At 42.0% G+C, this 24,897-nt stretch overlaps 1 protein-coding gene and 2 long non-coding RNA genes across 14 annotated transcripts in view; 1 reads left to right on the forward strand and 2 right to left on the reverse strand.

Moving 5' to 3' along the window:
- The window catches only part of LOC138757439 (ubiquitin-protein ligase E3A-like), a 69,235-nt gene extending 68,078 nt beyond the window's left edge, over positions 1–1,157 (reverse strand). For 11 of the 12 annotated variants that reach the window (XR_011353595.1, XR_011353597.1, XR_011353596.1 and 8 more), the window contains exon 1: positions 1,007–1,157. Coding sequence is in view for 5 of the 12 variants with exons in the window: in XM_069924716.1 (XP_069780817.1) it covers positions 1,007–1,071 (65 nt within the window). In the remaining 7 variants the exon portion in view is untranslated. The remainder of the gene's footprint in view (positions 1–1,006) is intronic. The other variant, XM_069924721.1, reaches the window with a different exon arrangement.
- On the forward strand, positions 1–24,881 carry LOC138757441 (uncharacterized). Its single transcript, XR_011353601.1, has 4 exons — positions 1–84; positions 516–786; positions 7,406–7,478; positions 24,608–24,881. It is a non-coding gene; the product is annotated as an uncharacterized lncRNA (long non-coding RNA).
- LOC138757442 (uncharacterized) lies at positions 20,752–24,847 on the reverse strand. Its single transcript, XR_011353602.1, has 2 exons — positions 24,033–24,847; positions 20,752–21,272 (listed from the first exon to the last, which is right to left on the reverse strand). It is a non-coding gene; the product is annotated as an uncharacterized lncRNA (long non-coding RNA).
- Positions 24,882–24,897: the final 16 nt, after the last annotated feature.

Below are 24,897 nucleotides of genomic sequence, written 5' to 3' on the forward strand. Positions count from 1 at the left end.
TCCATCAGCTCCGGAGGGTACTACGAGGCACCTCTCGATATGAATGGGAGAGTGGAGCAGCCTTTTAGGGGTGCTGTTTGAAAGGTAAGTTTTAAGTTTTCGATCTGCTCTTGTAGCCGGCCTCCAGGCAGAGGCCTGACATGAAATGGCCTATACTCACTCAATCACTTCTGGGGTCTCCAATCTCCTTCACAGGCTTACCATTTGCTTAGCAACCACATCAGTGGATTGGTTCAAGTAGCTTCAATACACTAAGAAATATCTTTCTTTGGTGGGGAGGGAAGAAAGAGTGAGAAATGTGATATTTTGTGTGACAGTCCAGACTCAATTAAATAGTCTCACTTTTGTTTCTTTCCACAAAAACCAAACTTCCCTCTTTTTATACCAATGATTACTATTAACAAAAGTAAACATGAAATAGGAACCACACGTTAGAAATAATCACGTCAAAGAGTCTCTCAGCATAGCCGTCTGGTTTGTTAAGTACTTTGAACGTGTCCTGTGTTCACCTACAGGGTTTTTGGATTAAGAAAGAGGAACATCATGCTGGGGAAATTCTAGGTTGCGACGATTGACAAGTGAAATACAAATGCTTCTTCGGGGAAAACCTCTTCAGAGAAACCTTCGGGAAAGCGTCCGAGTGGACATCAACTGTTGCGCTTCGATACCTATCAACGCTTAATAAACAACCAATTCAGGACTAATTGAACACCCACAGGGATTTCACGGAGTATCGATGCTGCCCAATGTTTCAGGTTTATTAATCATCTCCTGCAAAGACGTCACGTAAGTATAAGGGTATGACTGCAATTCCAGCGGCAACAGGAAAGTCATGCAAACGCTGCCCTGCCCGCACGACGCCAACACCTTCTGTGCGTTTGCTTGCCCAGAGCAGGCCCCAATGAATGCCGCCAAGCATCGGCCGGTACAGGCCCCGCTTGGGCCGGACGGGCCCGAAGTGATGGGGTTCTCGCTGGCTCGGTTAAAGACCCGCACTCTCACTCACCGCTTCAGACTCGCTGGCGAGTGTGCGAGCAGCCTGACAGCGACGTTAGCGTCAGGGGAAGTCATGCGAGTCTGCTGAAGGCAACAGGCCGACAATCCCAATTTCACTTCTTCCACCACACGACCGACAGACCCCTCCGCCTTTTCACCGCCCGCCCCCTCCGCTTTCTCACGCCCCCAGTCCGCCCTTCCGCCTTCTCACCGCCCACCCAGTCCGCCCCCTCCGCTTTCTCACGCCCCTCCGCCTTGTCACCGCCCACCCAGTCCACCCCTTTCTCAACGCCCCCCCGTCCGCCCCCTCCGACTTCTCACCACCACCCCAGTCCGCCCCCTCCGCTTTCTCACGCCCCTCCGCCTTCTCACCGCCCACCCAGTCCACCCCATTCTCACCGCCCCCCAGTCCGCCCCCTCCGACTTCTCACCACCACCCCAGTCCGCCCCCTCTGCTTTCTCACGCCCACCGAGAACACTCCCTCTATTTTCTCACATTCCCCAGTCCGCCCCCTCCTCTTTCTCACGCCCCTCCGCCTTGTCACCGCCCACCCAGCCCACCCCTTTCTCACCGCCCCCCCGTCCGCCCCTCCGACTTCTCACCACCACCCCAGTCTGCCCCCTCCGCTTTCTCACGTCCACCTAGACCACTCCCTCTATTTTCTCACATTCCCCAGTCCGCCCCCTCCGCTTTCTCACGCCCCTCTGCCTTCTCACCGCCCACCCAGTCCACCCCATTCTCACCGCCCCCAGTCCGCCCCCTCCAACTTCTCACCACCACCCCAGTCCGCCCCCTCCGCTTTCCCACGCCCACCGAGACCACTCCCTCTATTTTCTCACATTCCCCAGTCCGACCCTCCGCTTTCTCATACCCCTCCGCCTTGTCACCGCCCACCCAGTCCACCCCTTTCTCACCACCCCCCCGTCCGCCCCCTCCGACTTCTCACCACCACCCCAGTCCGACCCTCCGCTTTCTCACGCCCACCTAGACCACTCCCTCTATTTTCTCACATTCCCCAGTCCGCCCCCTCCGCTTTCTCACGCCCCTCCGCCTTTTCACCGCCCACCCAGTCCACCCCTCCGCCTTGTCACCGCCCACCTAGTCCCCCCCTTGTCTTCTCACCGCCCCCCCAGTCCGCCCCCTCCGACTTCTCACCACCACCCCAGTCCGCCCCCTCCGCTTTCTCACGCCCACCTAGACCACTCCCTCTATTTTCTCACATTCCCCAGTCCGCCCCCTCTGCTTTCTCACGCTCACCTAGACCACTCCCTCTATTTTCTCACATTCCCCAGTCCGCCCCCTCCGCTTTCTCACGCCCACTTAGACCACTCCCTCTATTTTCTCACATTCCCCAGTCTGCCCCCTCCGCTTTCTCACGCCCCTCCGCCTTGTCCCCGCCCACCCAGTCCACCCCTTTCTCACTGCCCCCCCAGTCCGCCCCCTCCGACTTCTCACCACCACCCCAGTACGCCCCCTCCGCTTTTCACACCCCTCCGCCTTTTCACCACCCACCCAGTCCACCCCTCCGCCTTGTCACCACCCACCCAGTCCGCCCCTCCGCCTTCTAACTGCCCACCCAGTCCGCCCTTCCGCCTTCTCACCGCCCACCCAGTCCGCCCCTCTGTTTTCTCACATCCCCCAGTCCTCCCCCTCCACTTTCTCACACCCCAGTCCTCCCCTCTGCTTTCTCACGCCCCTCCGCCTTTTCACCACCCACCCAGTCCACCCCTTCCGCCTTCTCACTGCCCACCCATTTCGCCCCCTCCGCCTTCTCACCGCCTGCCCAGTCCTGCCCCTCCGGCTTCTCACCACCCACCCAGTCTGCCCCTCCGTCTTCTCACCACCCACCCAGTTCACCCCCTCCGCCTTCTCACCGCCCACCCAGTCCAACTCCTCCACCTTCTCACCACCCACCCAGTCCGCCCCTCCGCCTTCTCACCACCCGCCCAGTCTGTTCCTCCAACTTCACACTGCCCGCCCAGTCCACCTTCTCACTGCCCGCCCAGTTCACCCCTTCCGCCTTCTCACTGCCCACCCATTTCGCCCCCTCCGCCTTCTCACCGCCTGCCCAGTCCTGCCCCTCCGCCTTCTCACCACCCACCCAGTCTGCTCCTCCACCTTCACATTGCCCGCCCAGTCCGCCCCCTCCGCCTTCTCACCACCTGCCCAGTCCTGCCCCTCCGCCTTCTCACCACCCACCCAGTCTGCCCCTCCGTCTTCTCACCACCCACCCAGTTCACCCCCTCCGCCTTCTCAACGCCCACCCAGTCCAACTCCTCCACCTTCTCACCACCCACCCAGTCCGCCCCTCCGCCTTCTCACCACCCGCCCAGTCTGTTCCTCCAACTTCACACTGCCCGCCCAGTTCACCCCTTCCGCCTTCTCACTGCCCACCCATTTCGCCCCCTCCGCCTTCTCACTGCCCGCCCAGTTCGCCCCCTCCGCCTTCTCACTGCCCGCCCAGTTCGCCCCCTCCTCCTTCCCACCGCCTGCCCAGTCCTGCCCCTCTGCCTTCTCACCACCCACCGTCTGCTCCTCCACCTTCACATTGCCCGCCCAGTCCGCCCCCTCCACCTTCTCACCACCCGTCCATTCTGCCCCCTCCGCCTTCTCACCGCCTGCCCAGTCCGCCTTCTCACTGCCCACTGACCCCCTCTGCTTTCTCACTGCCCAGCCACCCACTCCCTCCGCTTTCTCACCTCACCCTCTCTTTTTGTTGAAAATGTTATTTAAAAGTTTTCCATACATATAATGATATCCAAATACAAAATAAAACAATCAAATATTAATATTAAATCTATTACATGATATAAACTCCAACCCCCTCCCTCATTAAACTAACCCCAAAAGAAAAGAGAAAAAAAGAAATGAAATAAGTAAGAAAACATAATAAAAGTAAGAAACTATAATAGAAACCTGACTGCGCAAGTTCCCCCTTACCACACACAATTAATAATTTATAACTTTTAATACTTTCAAGCAGGTTAATGAAGTTTGAGGCTTAAGGAAAAGGTCTATATATTTAATTCCCTCAATTCTGAAGTATGGGTCCCAAATTTTCAAAAATACATCATATTTATTTCTCAGATTATAAGTGATAGTCTTCAAGGGAACACAGCTATGCATTTCTGCATTCCATACCAAGGGGTATCCGATTTACATGTCACGGCTATACATTTCCTTGTAATTAAGGCAATTTTAAAAAATAGTTTTTGATACGTAGATAGTTTCAGTTTCATTCTGATCCCCTCAATATTACTTAATAAAAATAACATTGGAGTTTGTGGACATTTAATTCCCATAACTCATTTTAAATAAAACACCAAATTTGACCAAGACCAAACAGAATGTAAAAAAGCACCTACCTCCTGACCACATCTAAAACATTGACCAGATAAATCTGATTTTAATTTATTTAGCTTTTGCAGTTAGATATAGCTGATGTAAAATACTGCATTGAACTAACCTATATCTAACATTCATAGTATTTGACATACTATCCCAACACAACTCTGACCAATTTACTTCATCAATATTAACATTTAAATCTGACTCCCAACATTATCTAGGCTTATGTATCTCCTGTTTAATAGTTCATTTCTGCAATAAAGTATACATAGCTGATATAAATTTCTTAATACATCTACTACATATCAATATTTCTATATCACCACAATTCGGTAATGACATTGTTCGACCAGTTTATCTCTAAATTAAGCTCATAATTGATGGTAACAAAATAGGGTCTTATTTTGTTCCCATGTTCATTTTTTAATTGATCAAATTTTATTAAACTTCTTCTTACTTTGCAATCTTCTATGTATCTAATTTCTTTTCAAAACCAAATATTTAAAAATTGATTATCCATTGAAAATGGAATAAGTTGGTTTGGTATCAAAGGCATTTTAGACCCCCTGAAGACAGCACTCTTCATTCCAATTTCATCATTTACATTATTCCAAATATTAATCAAATGCTTTAGCAAGGGTGCTTCCCTTTCCCCAGATAATAACTGCTTCCAATTTATATAAAATATCTTACGATTTCCTCTCTCCTATTTCATGCTGGTTTTTCTTCCTCATCAAAGAACATGACCTCATAATAATTTTTTAAAATTTGGTAATTGCAAACCTCCTAACTCAAATTTCCAAATCAATTTATCTAAAGAAACTCTCGACATCGTATCCTTCCAAAGAAAATTTCTAATATATTTATTTAATTCTTGAAAAAACTTTTGTGGTATCATTATTGGCATGTTTGAAATAAATATTGAACCCTTTCTTAAGTAAAGGTATATAGTTCAGTTTAGATATATTCTCTAATATTTTAAAATCTACCCGTATACCTAAATATTTTATCTCATTCACAGGCCATTTAAATTGAGTAACAGGTTGACATTGAGTATAGTCCCTATATTAAGAGGCATAATTTTACTTTTATCCCAGTTTACTTTGTAACCCAAAGTTTCTCCAATCAAATATAATTTATGTAGTGAATCTACTGGCTTTTTCAAATAAATCAACACATCATCAGCGATTAAATTAATTTTATACTTTTCTTGATTATCCTTAAACCCTTTAATATCTGGATCAGCTCGTATTAGTTCTGCAAGAGGTTCATTTGCTAAAATAAATAATGCAGGTGATAAAGCGCATCCTTGCCTACTAGATCCAGTGAATGGAAACAATGTGGAAACCTGCCCATTCATAACATGTTTATCTTGAGGGTTAGTGTATAAAGCTTTAATCTAATTATAAACACTGGACCCATCCCAAATTTTTCAAAGACTCTAAACAAAAAGTCCCATTCTATCAAATGTTTTTGCTGCATGCAAAGCCACTGCCACATTTAAATCTCCCCTATTTTGTGCTAAATGTATTATGCTGAGCAATCTAGTTACATTATCCACAGATTTTCTCTTTTTTCACAAACCCTGTCTGATCTACATGTAACAATTATGGTAAAAATTTTATTAACCTATTAGCTAAAACTTTTGCAATTATCTTATAATCTCCGTTTAACAAAGAAATTAGTCTATAAAGAAAGTTTCTGGGAGGGTATGTGTTAACATTGCCTGTTCTAATATATCCATAAAAGGAGGAATGAATAAATCCTTAAATTCTTTATAAAATTCAGGTGAGAAACCATTCTCTCTCAGAGATTTATTACTTTGTAATGAGCTCAATCCTTCCCTTAATGTGAAAGGGCATCCAACTCCCTTTGATCTTATAAAGATAACGCCTATAACCTTGCCTGTGACAAAAAATCCTCTATTTTATTATCATTCCTCTGTGATTCAGATCTATACAACTAAGAATAAAATAGTTTGAAACCCTCATTAATTTCATGAGGCTTATAGTCACATTTGACTTTATTTTAACTGTATTAATAGTTTTTGAAACTTGTTCCATTTTCAGTTGCCAATCAAGGACCTTATAAGCCCTTTCACCTAGCTCATAATATCTCTGCTTAGTTCTCATTATGACTTTATACATTCTATATGTTTTTAATGTATTATAATTAAGTTTCTTATTTATAAGTCTCCAATGATTTTTCTCTGAGGCCTGTCTTTGTAAATCCTTTTCTAAAGATGTTATCCCTTTCTCCAATTGGTCCAAATCTTTCATATAATCTTTCTCAATTTTACAATTTATAATTTGTCCCCTTAACTAAGTCTTCATCACATCCCATAAAATAAAGTTATCATTAACTGAATTACAGGTAGTCACCATCTTACAACTGGAATGGGGACCGAAGAATTGACTGTAACGGGTTGGTCATAAGTTGGATTTGCTCTACCGCATATGCCCAAGGTCATGCAACCTTTAATGTGGACCTCAGTCTGCTGAGGGGAACGGGGTCCTCGGGCTGCCACTTGGAAAAGGAAACCTCAGGTTGCCAGGGGGAACAGGGACCTCGGTCTGCTGCAGGGAATGGGGAGCGGGGACTTAGGGCTGTACTTTTAATACAAAATATGTACTTGTACAGAACTTTTAATAAAGATTTTTTTTTAAAAATTGGTCATATATGTGGGTGGATATAACTCGCGTAGGTCAGAAGTCGAGGGCTACCTGTAGTCTGAGAGAAAATCTGAATTTGCCTTCTAACAAAATCACAAAAATACTATCTTCTTAATAACACTGAATTAAGTCTCCATCTATAAGAAGATAGTTCTTTATCTAACATTGTAAGAGTCATTAGTAATGGTGAGTGATCAGATAGAAGCCTTACTTTATAATCAACTTGATGAACTCTATCTTGAAGATGTGCTGACATTTTAAAAATTATTTTATTTTTCATTTTTTTTCAAAAAACAAGGAGAATACGTCACAAACTGTTACAAAATACATAATCTACATACATGTGGTGTTTCTTCCCCTCCCTCTCCTGCCCCCTTAAAAAAAAAAGGGAAAGAAGAGGCTGGATGTGGTGTTGGCACTTCTGACGAGTGATCAAGGAGGTCGTGGAGCCACCCCCATAGGTAATTTCTTTTGTTAATCCATCTATTGGTAATTTTTGTTGCAATGTAGCTATAGTTGTGCTGAAAATGTGCTGACATTAAAAATGTCTATAATTGAATAGGAATCATATCTATTTGAATAAAAAGAATAATCTCCATCCCTTGGTTGAATTCTTCTCTATACATCTATTAAGTTCAAATCTTTCATTACTGCTATGTTAGTCTTTCCTGCCTTTGCTCTTACTACTCTTCTGGATGATCTATCTAAAACTGGATCTAGAGAAAAATGAAAATCCATAGCTATTAAAATATTTTGATGTGCTCCTGGTAAATTAAGAAATGTTTCTTGTATAAATTTTTCATCATCCACAGTTGGTGCATACACATTTAAAAAAAAATCCAAAATTCTGAAAAAATTGACATATCTACCTGCAAGGTCAATCACTGTACATTGTATCATGACTGGAAGCGTCTTCTTTATCAAAACTGCTACTCCCCTTGCCTTTGAATTAAATGAAGAGGCTGTGATAAATCCCACCCAGTCTCTTTTTAATTTCTGATGTTCCATTTCAGTTAAATGAGTCTCTTGTAAAAAAGCTAAATACATCTACATTAATTTTTAATTATGTGTCAATATTCTCTTCCTCTTCATATTTCTATTAAGCCCATTAACATTAAAACTAAGAAAGTTCAATAAATTTCTCATTTATATTCACTTTAATCCAAGGCCAATAGCCTTTCCCTTTCCCCTCTCTCTCTCCGCATAACTCCCTGATTATCACAATATTCAATATATACTGTGTTAGGGGGGTCACTCTCCTCGGCAATCCAGGTAGAAAAGGAAAAAGAAATTTATATATATACAAACTAATATTACAACCAATGAAATATTCAAAAGAGAAAAAAACAAAACAAAAAAACATTTAATGTTGTTTAATGTTACATTACCCCACCTCCTTCATTTTACAGGTTGCAGCTATTGCCACAAATACACACAAGAGTCAATAGCAGTCAGTCCATAAAACTTCCAACCACCCCCCCCCCCCGATGTTTACCATCAGTAATCTCGTCTAGATAAAAAAAGAAAACGTTTACGCTGCCGCAGTGTCACACCCATTGTTGGGTGCAGACTTCCTCCACACACACTGTTTGCTGGTGGACCTGAAAGGACAATGGCTAGTCGACTCAAAGACATTTTAAACCTTTCCCCTTGATGAGGCCAGATTACCGGCTCTACACCTGGATTCAATCACGTGTTCGGACAACGAATTTGCCAGAGTGTTGTTGGAGTTCCCATCCATTATCACGCCGCAGTTTTCCACAGACCGCAAACATGGTGTGATGCCCCACATTCCCACACAAGCATGCAGGTTACTACCAGATAAGCTCTGATCAGTGAGGGAGGAATTTGACAAGATGGAGGAGGTGGGCATCGTGTGGTGTTCATACAGCCTGTGGGCTCTATACTCCATATAGTGCCAAGGTCTGTAGGAGGATGGAAGGCGTGTGGGGACAGCAGGAGGCTGAATGAAACAACCATCTCTGATAGGTACCCTATCCTGCACATCCAAGACTTCACAGCCAATCTGCATGGGGTATGTGTGGTAATGCACATTTGCAGCGGCGAACCAGTCCCACTTGTCATGCGTGGTCAGCGGGGCAGATACAGCAAAATTGGTGTTGTGGGATCATCTCTTCCGGTCTGGACCGGAAGAGCGCATGGATACTTGTGTCAACGTGACTGATGCAAGTGCCGGAATATTGGGGGCGGGACCAGAGACAGGCTTAAAGGCTGCAGCGTGAAATTCAAATTAAAGCAGTTGTGATACATGAACTCTCAGCCTGTTGTCTCAGTCTTTTTGCTATGCTTGCTCACAACCCGTTACATACAAGTCTCCATGTCCTAAAGACCTGACACAATGGAACCTGCAGCTGTAGGTACCGTTGCGTTGAAGCTGCCAACATTCTGGACGAATGGGCCCTGCATTTGGTTTGGCCAAGCGGAGGCCCAGTTCTAGAGCAAACAGATAACCTCTGATTTAATTAGATACTTCTACCTTGTCAGCTTGCTCGACCAGGAAGCTGCCTTATGGGTCAATGACCTCATCCAGGCGCCGCCAAAGGAAGGTAAATACATGGCTCTTAAAAACCTCCTCATTAACACGTACAGCCTCTCACGACGCGAGAGGGCTGTCAGGCTCCTTCACTTGGATGGCATAGGCGATAGGCCCCCTCTGCCCTCAAAGGATGAGATGCTCACACTGGTGCTTCTACCATCAGCGTCGGGGAGCAACAGCACGCAGGTGCCGCCAGCCATGCTCGTTCCCAGAAAATGACGGGGTCAGCTGCTGTTAGTGGCTGCAGCAGCTGGCCAACCGAATAGCCTTCTCCACGTCTGGGACAGAATCTCAGGCCTCAGGTTCCTCATGGACACAGGGATGGAGATAAATGTCATACCCCCTAAGGCGCTCGAGATGTGCATGAGACCCCATGGCTTTTCCCTGCATGCGTCCAACAAGACTGCCATCAAAACCTTTGGCAAGAGGTGAATTCCTGTATGTTTCAGCGACACCACCTTCAATTGGTCCTTTATGCTGGCTTCAGTAGACAAACCTCTGTTGTGTGCGGATTTCCTGCGGGCACACTCCCTACTCATGGACCTCCAGGGCAGATGATTAGTCCATACCGAGACTTTCCAGACTGTGCTCCTCAGCACATCCAATGACCTTTTAACCCAGCTCGATTCCATGAAGACTCCACACAACCAGTACAGCCACCTCCTCACTGTTTTTACCTCCATTCTGCGCCCCACAGTTCACTGCCAACACCACATTGCAACCACTGGCCCACTACAGCATTCGTGGGTCCAAACTCAATCTCACCAAGGAAGAGTTTAGACGCACGGAGGAGCTCGACATCGTCCGCTGTTCTGATAGCCCATTGGTCTTACCCCTCCACTTGGTGCCAAAGTCCAATGGCAGCTGGAGACCCTGCGGGGACAACAGATCCTTCAACAATGCTATGACACTCAACCGCTACCCAATTCCCCATATCCAGAAGTGAACCTCCATGGCACAAAACTGTGCTCTGAAGTCGACCTGATCCGTGATACCAACAGATCCCCATGCACCCAGATGATGTCCAGAAGACTACTATCATCACTCCATTCAGCCTATTCGAGTTCCTTCGTATGCCATTTGGCTTGAAAAATGCAGCACAGACATTCCAGTGCCTTATGGATGCACTTGGCAGACTTGCCTTTTCTTTTCATCTACCTCAATGACATCCTGGTAGCCAGCAGCATGCCCGAGGAGTACATGACACACCTGCACCAGCTGTTTACCCGCCTCGCAGTTCAGCCTCACCATTAACCTGGAGAGGTGCCAGTTCGGACTCACGGAAATAGACTTTCTGGGCCACAAAATTACCAAAGATGGTGCCACCCCTCTACCCTACAAGTGGAAGCCATATGACAGTTCATTAGGCCAACAACACTAAAGGGCCTGCAAAAGTTCGTGGGAATGGTAAATTTTTACCACAGGTTCAAACCCGTACAGCTGAGATTATGCACCCTCTTCTTGCTCTGATGTTGGACTTGAAGAAGGAGCTCGCATGGATGGACAAGGCTCAGAACACTTTCAAGGAGACCAAAGAGGCCCATACAATGATGCTAGTTTACCCACGAATGGATGTACTGACAGCCCTCACAGTCAATGTGTCAAACACAGCAATAGGTGCTGTCCTGGAACAGTTCATTGATGATTCATGGAGACCTCTCGCCTTTTTCAGTCACCACCTGCGACTGCCTGAACTGAAGTACAGCACATTTGACAGGGAGCTACTGGCCCTCTACCTGGCCATCTGCCATTTTCACTGCTTCCTGGAAGGGTATCCAGGTATTTTCTGGAAGGGAAGGAGTTCACGATCTTCCCGTTTGCCAAGGTATCCAAACCATGGTCAGCCCGCCAGCAGCAACACCTGTCGTTCATATCTGAATTCACCACCACAATAAAGCATATCTCAGGGAAGAGCAATGTGGTGGCTAATATGCTGTCCCAGACATCCATCCAGTCGATGCATGGTTTGGCTCCAGGAGTGGATTACGCAGTGTTAGCAGAGGCACAACAGGGCACGAACTATTGGCATACCGAACCACAGTCACCGGACTCCACCCTGAGGACGTACAATTGGGCCCAGAGGTACCAAACCTCTGTGTGTCACTTCCACCCAGCAACATCGGCCCATTGTACTGACCACTTGGAGGACCCAGATCTTCGACACTTTGCTTGGGTTAGTCTACCCTTCCATCTGGGCGACCACCCAGCTAATTGCAAATCGCTTCATGTGGCATGGGCATGGACTACGTAAGCAGGTCGGATGCTGGGCCAGGACGTGCATACACTGCCAGACCGCCAAGGTCCAGAGGCACATAAAGGCACCACTGCAACCTTTCCAGCCAACACACAAGAGGTTTGAGCATGTGCATGTGCACATTGTCGACCCACTACCCATTGCGATTGGAGCAAGGTACCTATTTACTATTTCCTCACAGTACCTGGCAAATTCATGTTTGCACCCCGTGACCAAGAGGATACACCAGCAGAGGTTCTGACTAGACTTTGGCAGAGACTTTGAACATTGGCTCCAGTGCCGACATCCCACCACAGAGCCTTCATACCCAAAGACTTGCATCAGAGCGAGTACGTATTCATCTGCTGGGAGTACACAGACAACCCCTGCAATAGCTGTATGAAGAACGTCAATAACTTGTGTTTTGGATGTGGGTGGCCGGGAGGAGACATTTACCATAGATCACCTCAAGCCGGCACACCTGGACATTGAGCACCCAGTCGTGGTTCAACCAGTCAAGAGGTGAGGGGGCCACGGAGTATGGTTTCAGCACCTCCTATCGTTGGTTCTGTGTGTGTGTGGGGGGGGGGGGGGTTATGTAGCGGCTCACCCACGCGGCAGGCAAACTGGCACCAGCAGTCGCAGTCATAGGCAGTCAGAGACATACTCAGGATCTCTTAGTGTGGGGCAAAGCAATGGACAGACGTTGACATCATTTCTAACCCACAAGTGCTGTGATCGCTGGGACTAGCATGGACCTTTTAAGTGGGCGAGTTTGAATCAGTAAATCAGTATATTTCAAACTCTACTTGACTCAGTGTGTTCCTTCCACTCGTGGTGGCCAATAGCCACAACCTACAATTTTTAAGTATGAATAACAAATTTTCAATATGAAATTATATCTGTTTCTTAAATTATATGAACCTTCTTGAGAGATATACAATTATGAATTTTAGCTGCCATCCGAATACGAATCCGATTTCCATGTTACTATTATATATTTTCTTCTAACTGCTAATGCAATTTTCACAATTGTTTTTAAAACAAATTAGATTTCACTTTTGGACTTATCGCAGAATCATTACTTAATAGGAAAAGCATAGGATAATGAGGGAATTTAACTCCTGTAACCCATTCTAAAAATGCTCCTAGTTCCATCCAAAATGATCTTAATTTTGAACATGACCATGTGGAAGGTAATTGTCTCTTAATTACACCTAAAACTCTTATCTGATTTCAGTCTATGTAATTTCTGTGGGCTAAGAATTAATGTAAGAAATTATACTGTACTAAAATTTTAGATTGACCCTGTATTGAATGTGCCCAGAAGTATTGAACTGCACGTTTCACAAACATTTCTACGACTGATTCCACCCGCATTGAATTCGCCCATCGTAATTGAATGAAGATCTACCGGGACCAATGCCTGAAGAGGGCGCACAAAATCAGTGAACCGGTGGGGACTCGAAAGGCCAACATGGCCTGTTTCCACTCCGTAAATGGTTATATGGTTATATGGTTAATCTGTATCTAACATCAATTGTATTTGTCATACTATCATGACAGAGTTCTAATGAATTTTTCTCCCCAATACTAACATTTAAATCCATTTTCCATCTCTGCCTAGATCTATGGATTCCTTGCTTTCTCATTCCTTTTTGCAATAATGCATACACAGCCAAAATAATTTTTTTAACAGATTTATTACCAATCAAAATTTCCATCTCACTCCTTTCAGGCAATAACATGACTGGACCTAATTTATCATATAAATATGCCTTTATTTGATAATAACAAAATATTATATTATTCTGTATCTCATATTTATTTTTTAATTGATCAAATGTCATTAATTTTCCCTCTTCAAAACAGTCTATTATTTTCTTAATTCCTTTAGAAACCAAATGTCAAACAACCGATTATTCATTGTAAATAGTATAAGTCTATTCTGTGTCAATGGCATTTTATGAATTAAATTATTCCTCATTCCCATTTCAAAATTTATTTAATGCCATACTGTTATCAGATGTTTCAGGATTGGAGTATCCCTAACTCCAATTATTAATCTCATGTCCCATTTATAAATAAAATCTTCACACATCATCTCTCCTTTTTATCCATCATCTCTATTTTAATCCACGCTGGTTTCTCTCCTTCCTAAATCTCATTTGGACTGTCATATAATAATTTTTTTTTTAAATTTGGAAGTTGTTACCCTCCCAATTCAAATTTCCGTGTTAAGTTTTCTAATTAAACTCTTGCCATTTTACCCTTCCGAAGAAACTTTCTTATGTATTTATTCAATATTTGAAGAAACCTTTGTGTGACAGATATAGGTAATGATTGAAAGAGATATTGTAACCTTGAAAAAATATTCATCTTGATACAATTAACTCTACCTAGTAAAGTTATAGGTAAATCCATCAATTCTTTAGATCCTCATCAATTTTCTTTAGTAAAGGATTATAATTCAAATTAAATATGTTATTTAAATTATTATCTATTTGAATCCCTAGATATATTATTTCATTCTTTGGCAATTTAAATTGGGTATTTCATTTGCACAGCATATAATCACTTGTAGTAAGCGGCAGAATCTCACTTTTATCCCAATTCACTTTATAACCACATACTATACCATATTCTTTTAATTTCAAGTACAATTTATGCAATGAACTTCCTGGTTCAGTCAAATAGATTATTACATCATCTTCAAATAAATTAATTTTATATTCCTTTCCACCAATTCTGAACCCTTTAATTTTAGCATCTAACCTAATAAATTCTGCTAATGGTTCTATTGCTAAAATAAACAAAGCTGGAGACAATGGACATCCATGTCTACTAGATCTAGTTAACTGAAAAGCATCAGAAACTTGTCCATTTGTTACTACTTTAGCCCTTGGTCCATTATACAAGACTTTAATCCAATTTATATATGTTTACCCAGGGATTATTTTTCAAGAACTTTAAATAAATCCTATTCTAATCTATCAAACACCTTTTCTGCATCTAAAGCCACTGCTACACTTAAATCTCCTCTTTTCTGTGCTAAATGAATGATACTTAATAATCTGGTAACATTGTCTGCTGACTTTCTTTCTTAAAATCAAGTTTGATCCATGTTTTTCCAACTGATTCACTAATATTTTTGCTAATAAATTATAATCACCATTTAATAAAGATATATGTCTATATGAAGGTGGCTTTAATGGATCTCTATCATTTTTTGAGATCACAGTTATTATTGCTGTTTTAAAAGATTCGGGTATAGGATGTGTTTAGCTTCACAGTCCTGATTTTTTCATCAACATTATCCAATTGATTTTGTTGTCTAAGTTTTTCATATTTGTTTTTATTTCCCTCAATTCTTTCATTAACTGGGCATTCTTCCTCTTGTAACACTTTTATTTTCCTAATTTTGTCTTTAAAAACTTTCATCTGTCTTGTCACCTCTTCTTCTTGATCTTCCTCCTCTTCTTCTTCGTCGCTAGCCTGCAAATCTGACAGAGATCTCCTCCTGTTTGTGATACAACATTTGATATGTATTAGAGCCAGCACTGCTGGCTCCAGCAACGTCGCGGGGCTCTTCCTGCACATGCGCAGTTCAATATCTTCTCCTTGACATCATCACCCTGTAGAGATGGTTGTGATGGTGCCGTGGAGTGTCAAACTGACCCTGTAGGGGCACAACTCGCCTTGGGATGAGCCTTCACCTCAGCTCCTGGATCCATGGAGGCTTTTGTCTTTATCTTGTCGTTGTTCTTCCATTTGTGTTCGCGACAAGCCAGAAATGGTTTTTTCTCTTTTAGGTGACGTAGTTAGAACATTGTATAGAGGTTATAAAGCAGTTTTTAATAGTTTTGGTTAATTGAACTTTACCTAATAAGCACTTTTTAAAAATAATTGCCGGGAGAGTCAGAATTCCATGTCCTGACTCTATCACATCACGTGACACCCCCTCCGCCTTCTCACTGCACACCTAGCCCAGCCCGCCCCCTTCGCCTTCTCACTGTATGCCCAGCCCAGCTGCCTTCGCATCGCATGCCCAGCCCCCTCCACTTTCTCACCACATGCCCAGTCCCCTCTACCTTCACACCACACACCCAGCCAAGTCCCCTCCTCCTTCATACTGCACAATCTCCATCTGCTTTGCCTTCCCACTGCACACTCACTACCCCATCCCTCCGCCTTCCCACCACATGCTCATGTTTCCACCCATTCACACAAGTTCTACATCCAGAGACTCATACCTTTGATTTAGCGGCATTCAATCTCGCAAAATCTTCCCATTTGCCTTCATGCATTGGCAATGCATTGTCACAACCTCGCCTCATTGAAGGGGTGCAAGAGTGGTAGAAGGTATTCAAGGAAAAACTTGGTGATTAACAGAAAAGAGGATGCTTCAGATTCGACTCTTCAATAGGGTGTAAACAGTACATCTTGAAATGGAAGGACAGTGTGAGAAATGGATTACATTAATACAAGAGAGAGAGGGTAATAAAAGTTGTGAAATGTTTTAATTCTGCATGGGTGCAGGAAGCATGCATTGAAGAAAGAATTAGGGAAGTGTTCCCCAAAAAGCCTAGAACAAAGACCATTCCAACAAAAATACAGACAAATAAACTGGTGAGCAAGACTTAGAGAAACTATAGAATCCTTTATATGTTGGCATCAAGGGGGTAAGAGAGTAGGACCATTAGAGTCCAAAGAGATGCACTCACTGTGTGTGGAGACGCAAGGTATAGATTAAGTTGTAAATAAATACTGTCCACTATGGAGAAGGACATTGTAGTTGGAAAATTCAAGGAAGTAGATATTGGAAATCTAGAACAAATGAGCAAAAAGGAGATGAATGAAATATCTTAGTGGCTTAAAGGCAAATAACTCTGGGATCAAATGAAATGATTTCCAAACTCCTATGAGAAACAAGAGAGATCACTGGGATTCTGACAAAATTTCTCTGGTTAAAGATGTGCCAATTGACCACCTTAAATGCGGGTAGTTTATTCAAGAGGAGCTGGGATAAGACATTCAAGTACAGTAAAGATGGACTTCAGGTTACATATGGGTTTCATACCTGTAAATTGCCCACAAACTGATATCTCCATTAATCAGAAATGTCAGCTTTCTATAGAAAACCACAGGAAAAATAATCTCAGTATTATATATGATGTCATGTATGTACTCTGATTATAAATATTAACTTTGAAAACCAGAATGCATGCACATTTGCTTATAATTCTTCCAATTTATTGAATTATCCCCCAACACTACCCACAGTTGAACTAATGTAACATATAGAATAACCATTGTTTTATGAAAACCATAAAACATTTTACTACTATGATGAGCTTGAAAATGCTTTTCAAGATTTTCCAAACCTTATCAAAAAATTTCAATGTAGATTTAACACTGAATCCTTTGGTTTACCTCTTCAGTACAACAGGAGGAAATGGTTCAGAGTCCCGCCATTTATTTTGCCTCTCTTTTGGCGAGGCATGCGATTTTACTTAAATGGAAGGATGCTGCCCTGCCTACTCGTGATCAGTGGCTGCGTGACATCATGTCCTGCTTGAACATGAAAGATTCGTTATTCAATTAATAATTCAGATATAAGATTCCAGAAGTTATGGGGGTGTAACAGTATTAATATTTGGGGAGAATTTAGAAGGTTTAGAATAGGTCACATACATACACACATTTTAAAACATTGCAAGATATCTGGAGAATGTAAGCACCTTTCACAAGTAGGTGTTAATTGAACAGACGTCATAAAATGCTTGACCATTGTCTTGCTGGAGTCATGCAAAGTGCTCACAAAGGTCAATTCTGGATTGTTTACCTAAGATAACAACAGATGGAGCAGAAGAAGGAACTCCTGTTGTTTGCTGGAGAAGGTGGGGTTTTGCAAGACATGAGTCACATGCTCTCTTTGGAGTTGCAGTTGGAAGAGAGAGAGAGAAAATGAGTTAACACCTCAGTCAGTCAGTGTGTGGGACACTGACAAATAACTGAAAAGTACAATCCAGGGAAAACTGTTTGAAACTGATGAAAGCAAGTTCCAGAGCAGTAGATGGCTTGAAGTGCTATCTGTCTGATGTTTCTCTTGAAATAGAGGAAGGAATGGAACTCTGTGGTAGCTTGAAGAAAGAGGTTATCATCTAGAAGGCCCTGATGGGGAAAGTTTCAGCAGTGAGTCTCTGAGGTGACTAGTGCTGGTACCTCACTTGTGGAAATCCTGGAGCAAACCCTACAAGAACCTTCCTGAGTGGTAAACATTTACCTTTCAAGCACCAAGCCTGGTGAACTTTATATATGTTACATTCTGTGCATAGTATGGTGATTGCCTGCAACCAGAGAACTTGGAAGAAGAAGTGAGATTGAATTGTGAACCAAAGAACTTTTCTTGAATTTACACACACATTACATACATGTGCACTTAGAATTAGAAGGGGGTAATTTGGGTTAGTATAGAGTATAGTATAAGAAGAGTTAAGTTAAAGTTTGATTCTATTTTCATGTTTGAAGTTAATTAAAAATAACTTATGTTTTGAAAGCCACTTGTCTTGGTGAATGTCTATTGCTGCTGGGTTTTGGGGTCCTTTAGGCTCGTAACAGGGGTCATTTATGACTCACTATCTTACTTTATAATTTGACTTGTATCTTTTCCACGTTCCTTATATTAACTTTTTTAACCTTCATTTTTTTTTTAATACTAGTCATAAATAGCATCTGGCAATGCAGATAGGTAAGGGGTTTGAGTTTTTCTCCTCTACTATATTCTTCTTTTTTAAATATTATTAGGTTTTATGAAAAAAGGTATATACTATTTAGAATATGAATATGATTTTACAATTTAAATATGTTAGTGATATGCAGAATATCTTATTTAGTTTATGTTACTGTCTGTACTATCATATTGAATTGTACCCTTTTTGTTTGTAGAAGTTCTTAATTAAAATCAATAAAAATATTTTTTTAAAGAAAATGCTTTTAAAATGTATGAGTGGGGTTGCAAAAAATGTTGTTATTCATTACCCAGGAACAACCTGAACAGGCCGACAAAACTAACATTGGCATAAGGGAAATTATTGAAAACAACTCTGAGGGACAGTATTAACATGTGCATGGGTAGGCAGTGATTAATCAAGGATATCAACACGGCTTTGTTAAGGAGAGCCATGCAGTTGATGTAGACTACATGTAAGACCTTTGCCAAGGTCCTACAAAGAACACTGGCCTGTCAAACTTTCATTAATTGTTATTAATTACACAAGAAATGATGGTGTAATTGATAATGAGGAGGGTAGTTTTCTGGTATAGAAAAATATTGAGTTTGTAAAATGAGCAGACAAATGGCAGTTGGAATTTAATTCATAAAAATGTATACACAAAAGTGACAAATGGACTTCAGTCTGAAGAACTCTGAAGCCAATATACTTCAGCAGGGCAAAGAAGGGCAAGAAAATACATGATAAACCATAGCATGCTAAGAAAGAGAAAAAAAATCTTTCAGCATATGTAAATATAAATGATTAAATCTTTAATAATTTATTAATAAAATTATTAATCTTGCTATTATCAACTAAGATATAAAATATAAAAGGAAGGAAGCTATGGTAGAAGTGAATGAAATATAACTTAGAGCTCTATGAACAGGTTTGGTCATCACACCTCCAGATTATGACAGCATTAGAGGGGTGCAAGAAATTTTCAAGGATGCTGCCTTGGCTGGAGAGTTACAGATAGACGGACACTTGCTCAGTGAGATTATAAGAACAAAGTAAACTAGGAGAGATGTAATTATGAGAGCCATCAGTGGGTAAACTGTTAGGTAATATTTTCTTAGTTTAGAGCCGGAGTGTTAATTCTTAGAAGGATTATAGAGTTGAGGAAAAGAATATTCAGAAAATGTTGAAAATCTTAGAAACTCAGTGTCTCAGAAGGTGGTGGGTCCAGAAACCCTTACATTTAAAAGGCACCTGAATTAACAGTTTGAATCACGTAACATGTAGTCTTATTGATGGGAAGTGGGTTTAACCTATAGTACATTTTTGGTCGCATAGGTAGGTTGTTGTTATATGTGCATTGTGGAGAAACACATGGCCTCGCTGCCTGTCTGGAATATTGTGGATTGCGGATGGTCATGTGTCCTCCCTGACTGAAACTTATTAGGAAGTCACATCACCTGTCAATCAAGGTTGGACTCTGGCCACTACTGTTGGCTCGTTTAAATCACCTAGGGTCATTATTGGCTAAACGCTCAGTTCAGAACTGTATAAAACCTCAATGCATAGCACATTTCTTTCTCTCTGCCTTGTGGTCAAAGTCCTGGACATCGCTCCATGCCAAGTCACTACTGTGAACATCGCTGGAAGTGTCATGGGTAAGGTGTGCACTACACTGAAGCTGAGCCGTAGTACTGCAATATATCAATACTTGCAGAAAGCTGCACCCCCGTTGGTACAGGGAACCGGATATGTGTGTGAAAGTGCCAGTTTGTTGAGTGTGTACTCATGTGTGACCAAGTATAGGTGGCCATTGGTATAGGAGTCCAACCTAGGTCTGATGTGAATGTCTATATCGTTGTTTAAGTAACATAGTAATCAAATACCGTTTGACATTTTCTCCTGTTTATCTCTTGTGTGCTAATTAAAGTTATATGTGATTGTTACACTTGTGCCCAGACCCATCTCTTGTGAACCCACTGAACCTGATACTCTTCCAAACACAACAGGTGGATAGAATGTGTCTGCAGTAAATATCTGTAATTGAGAATGCCCGAAGCAATATAAATCAAAAGCATGTAAATATGGGTTAAATACCCTAAATTAGGAGTGTCCAAAATATGGCCCCCAGATCAACTGTGGCCCGTCGCCCATTTTTATGTGGCCCAGGGTGCGATGCGCTATAGAGCGAACAAACAAGCTGAAACTACAAAGGCTGAAATACAGGCTTTAATTAGCTTAAAACTGGCACACAAGTTTCAATTTCTCTTCTGGCTACATGTGCTCCACTGCCTACACAAGGCTCCTGGTCAATAGTTGGTGGGACTCCTGAAGGTTGGCTGGGTCAGGGTTGGTCATGGCTCCTGGGAGTGCAATCAGGGTGGTGGATGGCAGTGAGGGGGAGTAGGTCTGGGGTGGGTCCATGGGCAGCAGGGTCCTGTGGTTGATGGTGGGCGGGGAGAGGATGTCAGACTCAGGAGGGTTCTGGAGATGCAAGGGGTGCCTGGGATGGGGAGGGGAGGGGGGCGCTGGGCTCCTGCCAGTGCTATGTCCAGAGTTGAGATGGTATCCTCACATCCATTGGGGTACGCCACATTGGTGTAATGTTGGTTGGCATGGAGGACATGCACCTGCTCGATAAGGGGGGTCGGATTTGTGAGTCCCCGCGTGTTTATGGAGTACTGGTCCCGGAGACATCAGCCATGCCGGCAGTGAGACTCCTGTCGCTGATTTCCTGGGGAAGGTAAAAAGGTATTCATGAGATGACTGGTTGGTAGCCGTACATAATAGTGACTATATGGCATGGAATGCCTTGGGAAGGGCCTCCTGCCAGAAGTTAGTGGACCATATCAATGATCCTTATGAGGTAAGCATTGGGTTCTTCCAGGTATCCCTGCCAGGCCGCCCTCTATCGCAAGCCTCACACACATGAATCCCAGATGAGTCGCTCCACTTCCCCAGAGGTCACCCTTTTCGGTCATGCACAGGTGCGCCAGTTAACGCAGTGCCCAAGGTAAGCCTCTACTGTTTCACCCAGTTGATGTAGCCTGATGCTAAGCAGGTACCTGGAGTTGAGTACATTAACTGGAGGCTGGTAGAGGTTTTCCAGGATGGCCATCGCTAGCTCATAGTCGGTGCAGTCATGGATCACCTGGAATACGAGCAGGCCCAGTTTTGTGCGCAGGACCATGAGTCTCTTTTGGACTGAATTAATGACCTCAGCCTGAGTGTGGAGGACTGCCCTGATCGCATGCTTCCAGATTTTGAAGTGGGCTGGAGCTTCCAGGCATTGGGGGTTGATGTCCAGCTTTTCTATGCTGAGAAACTTCTCCATGGTTCTTTAAAATTATGCTAATTAAATTGTGAAACGCTTGTGGTGAAACCATTATTGTACATATTGGTTATACGTAAATGACATGACCCTATCCCTAATGCTTGACCTTGCTTTCAGTGGCTGGTTCGTGACACCACCCCTTTCTCCGTAGTAAAGGCTGTCATGCCGCAAGCCTACCCACAGTTTGAGTCTGAGCAACACAAGGGATGTTGTCCATCCCTTGCAAATAAAAGCCTTCAGTTTCGATTACTTCAGTCTTTGTGCAATTGATTGTGAATAATTTTATTTGTAAGATTTTGTTTTTCTCAGAACATGGACAAATCAATTTTAGAATTTAAATAGTTAACTTTATGGAAATGGATCCATTGCAGACACCTGCTCAAATTCATTATGTTCCTTTAGAAACATATACTGTATGGATTAGCAAAAGAGCTACAACTAGGATTACTTCTCCTTTTAAAATGGTTGATTTTGTTCTAGTTAAAGTAGGGTCAGCCAAACTTTTTTGGTTGTGGGCCGCATACAGAGAAATATAAGGAGTCACAGGCAAAACAATATTAGGACTAGCTGTTTTCAAACAGTTGCACTTTAAGAAAAATGGTATTTTTAGACCAGAAAACATCTGTGCTATTGGAAATTAATTTTCTATCAAAATAACTATATGACATTACTGAACAGTTTAACTGTTGACATTACTGTAGTTTATTGATGTGCTCACATATTACAGTGGGCATTTCTATATCTGCTGCTCTTTAAATGAATACAATATAACTCTTTAAAACACATTCAAAAAGCAGTGCAAAATAAAAACCTGAATGCAAAATAAAACAGGATAAAATATCAGAAAGGGAATTTGTTATTATCAAATTATGAAATTTTTATGTGAAAATTATGGTCAAGCACCATTATTACCAGTAGAGAAAATTAGAATTATTATGTAATTGAAATACAAAGAAATTTATATCAATATTAATATAAAAGAAAGTCTGAAAAATAGGGCTTCATAATTCAAAACAAATATGGGAAGTAGATTTGAATAAACAGATGAATGAGATTGGATTGGGATATGTAGAGAAAATATGAAAAGTATAATAAATGCGAGATAGAGAATGGTGCAAAATAATTTTATTCATCAATTATATTTAACACCATATAAATTTAAAAAATTGAATCAGATTTTTTTCAGATTTATGTTTTAGATGTGGACAGGAAATTGATGCATTTTTATATTCTACTTAAAGTTAAACCTTTTTGGTTAGAAATTGGTAAATTATTGGAACGAATAATGGGAATTAAATTCTCACAAGATTCAATGTTATTTTTATTGGGTGATAGTAAGAAAATTCAACCTAAGTTGACATTAAATATGTATCAAAAACAAGATAATGTATTGCTATCATTTGGAGCTCTGGTACAGATTTAGGTATAAAAAGATGGCATGCTGAAGTCTGTAGTTGTATAGAACGAGAAAATTACTTATAATTTAAGAGACAAATATTATATATTTTGGAAGATATGGAGCCCTTATTTACAAAATATGGGTGTTAATGTTTAAATAAACCTCTGGCATTCCCTTCTTCTCAAGGTCTCAGAAGATTATAAAAGACTTCAAAATAATAGGTACCCCTTTTGAGGGTCTTTTGTACTGTTCTCTCTTTTTCTTTTTTGTAGGAGGATGGGGGAGGGGTGGTATGGGGGGATTATATTTTTTTTATGTACCACATGTATATGTATTGTTTTGAATTATTTTTAATTGTGTGGTCTTAAACTAATAAACAAAATGTAAAAAAAAAATCAAGAAGATGATGGGAGTTAAATCTTAAAATTTGAAACTCAATTGCCTGTTTAAGTTGGTAAGACTGTTTTCTGGATGTACTGATATTTGCAAGAATATAGCTGCATTTAGGTAAACCCTTGAGCTTTTTAAGATGATGAAATAAAAACATGTAATCAGGACTTAATTATCAATGCACTGAAACTGATGGTTGAGATTTCTAGGTAATGTAAAAAATTCCTGCTCAATGTGGCGCAAGACTCCAAGATGTCTTGGACAAGAGATCAAGGCAGGTTACTGGCATTGCACGTTGTGCATTAAGCTATTGTAATGTGAGAATTAACAACATTTCTTTTTGTTTAAAATAGAGATGTCAACTCACCGACCTCAAACTGAGCAGGCATGTTAACTGCAGTATTCAGGGAGTCCATTAGGCCTTGAAACCTGCAGTCCATGAAGGAATGAAACATGATAAAATTGGATTTGTTGATTGGTGAAATTGATTCTATTAACAATTGACTCGTCTTTCACTAAGAATTTGTTCATTTCAAGAGTTATTGCCAATTAGAATGTGAAGTTGAGGTAAAGAGGCACAGGCTCTTTCATTACATCAGTAGGACTGAGCCAATTCTTTGGACGTCTTGCCAGGTGTTGTAAAGAGGGGTCCCAGATGAGCAGGAGGGCAAGCCCTTTTGCTCATTAATCGCTCTGAATAGTTACTACACTTGAATAAAGTACCCTGTTGCATTCTTGAAGTGTTCTTTCTCCCTCATCGATTTGAATCCTGGAAAACCTGCCTTTTTTTTCTTGCTATAGGCTGCATATTGCCTTGGAGTTAGCGTCACAGGTTATTTTCTTGGCAAATTGTTCCTCAAATTAGATAAATGTTATTCGTTTCAAAACAAATGTACTAGCTGGTCCTCTACACGTTCTGAAACAGGAATTATGCTTCTCTCTTTAGATTTGCAGCACGTTTCGCGTTAACTTTCAGGAGGGATGCCAACAAGAGGGGCCGATGCCTATTCTCTCCGTGGAGAGAAACGGTAGAGATAACGTTTCCATACATTGGAAAGCGGCTTTTGGTTTCAAATGTCTAGCAAATCCCAGTGGTTTTCGGACAAAGTGACCAATAAGTTTCTCGTTCTCGTCGCCCTCGGGCGAAATACCGATCGTCGGTCTCCGAATTACGTCACGAAGGGAAACTACAATTCCCACCATGCAACACTTCCCAATAAACATGCGCGTTAAATT

Source organism: Narcine bancroftii, chromosome 3, assembly GCF_036971445.1.
Source record: "Narcine bancroftii isolate sNarBan1 chromosome 3, sNarBan1.hap1, whole genome shotgun sequence".
NCBI classification, from domain to species: domain Eukaryota; kingdom Metazoa; phylum Chordata; class Chondrichthyes; order Torpediniformes; family Narcinidae; genus Narcine; species Narcine bancroftii.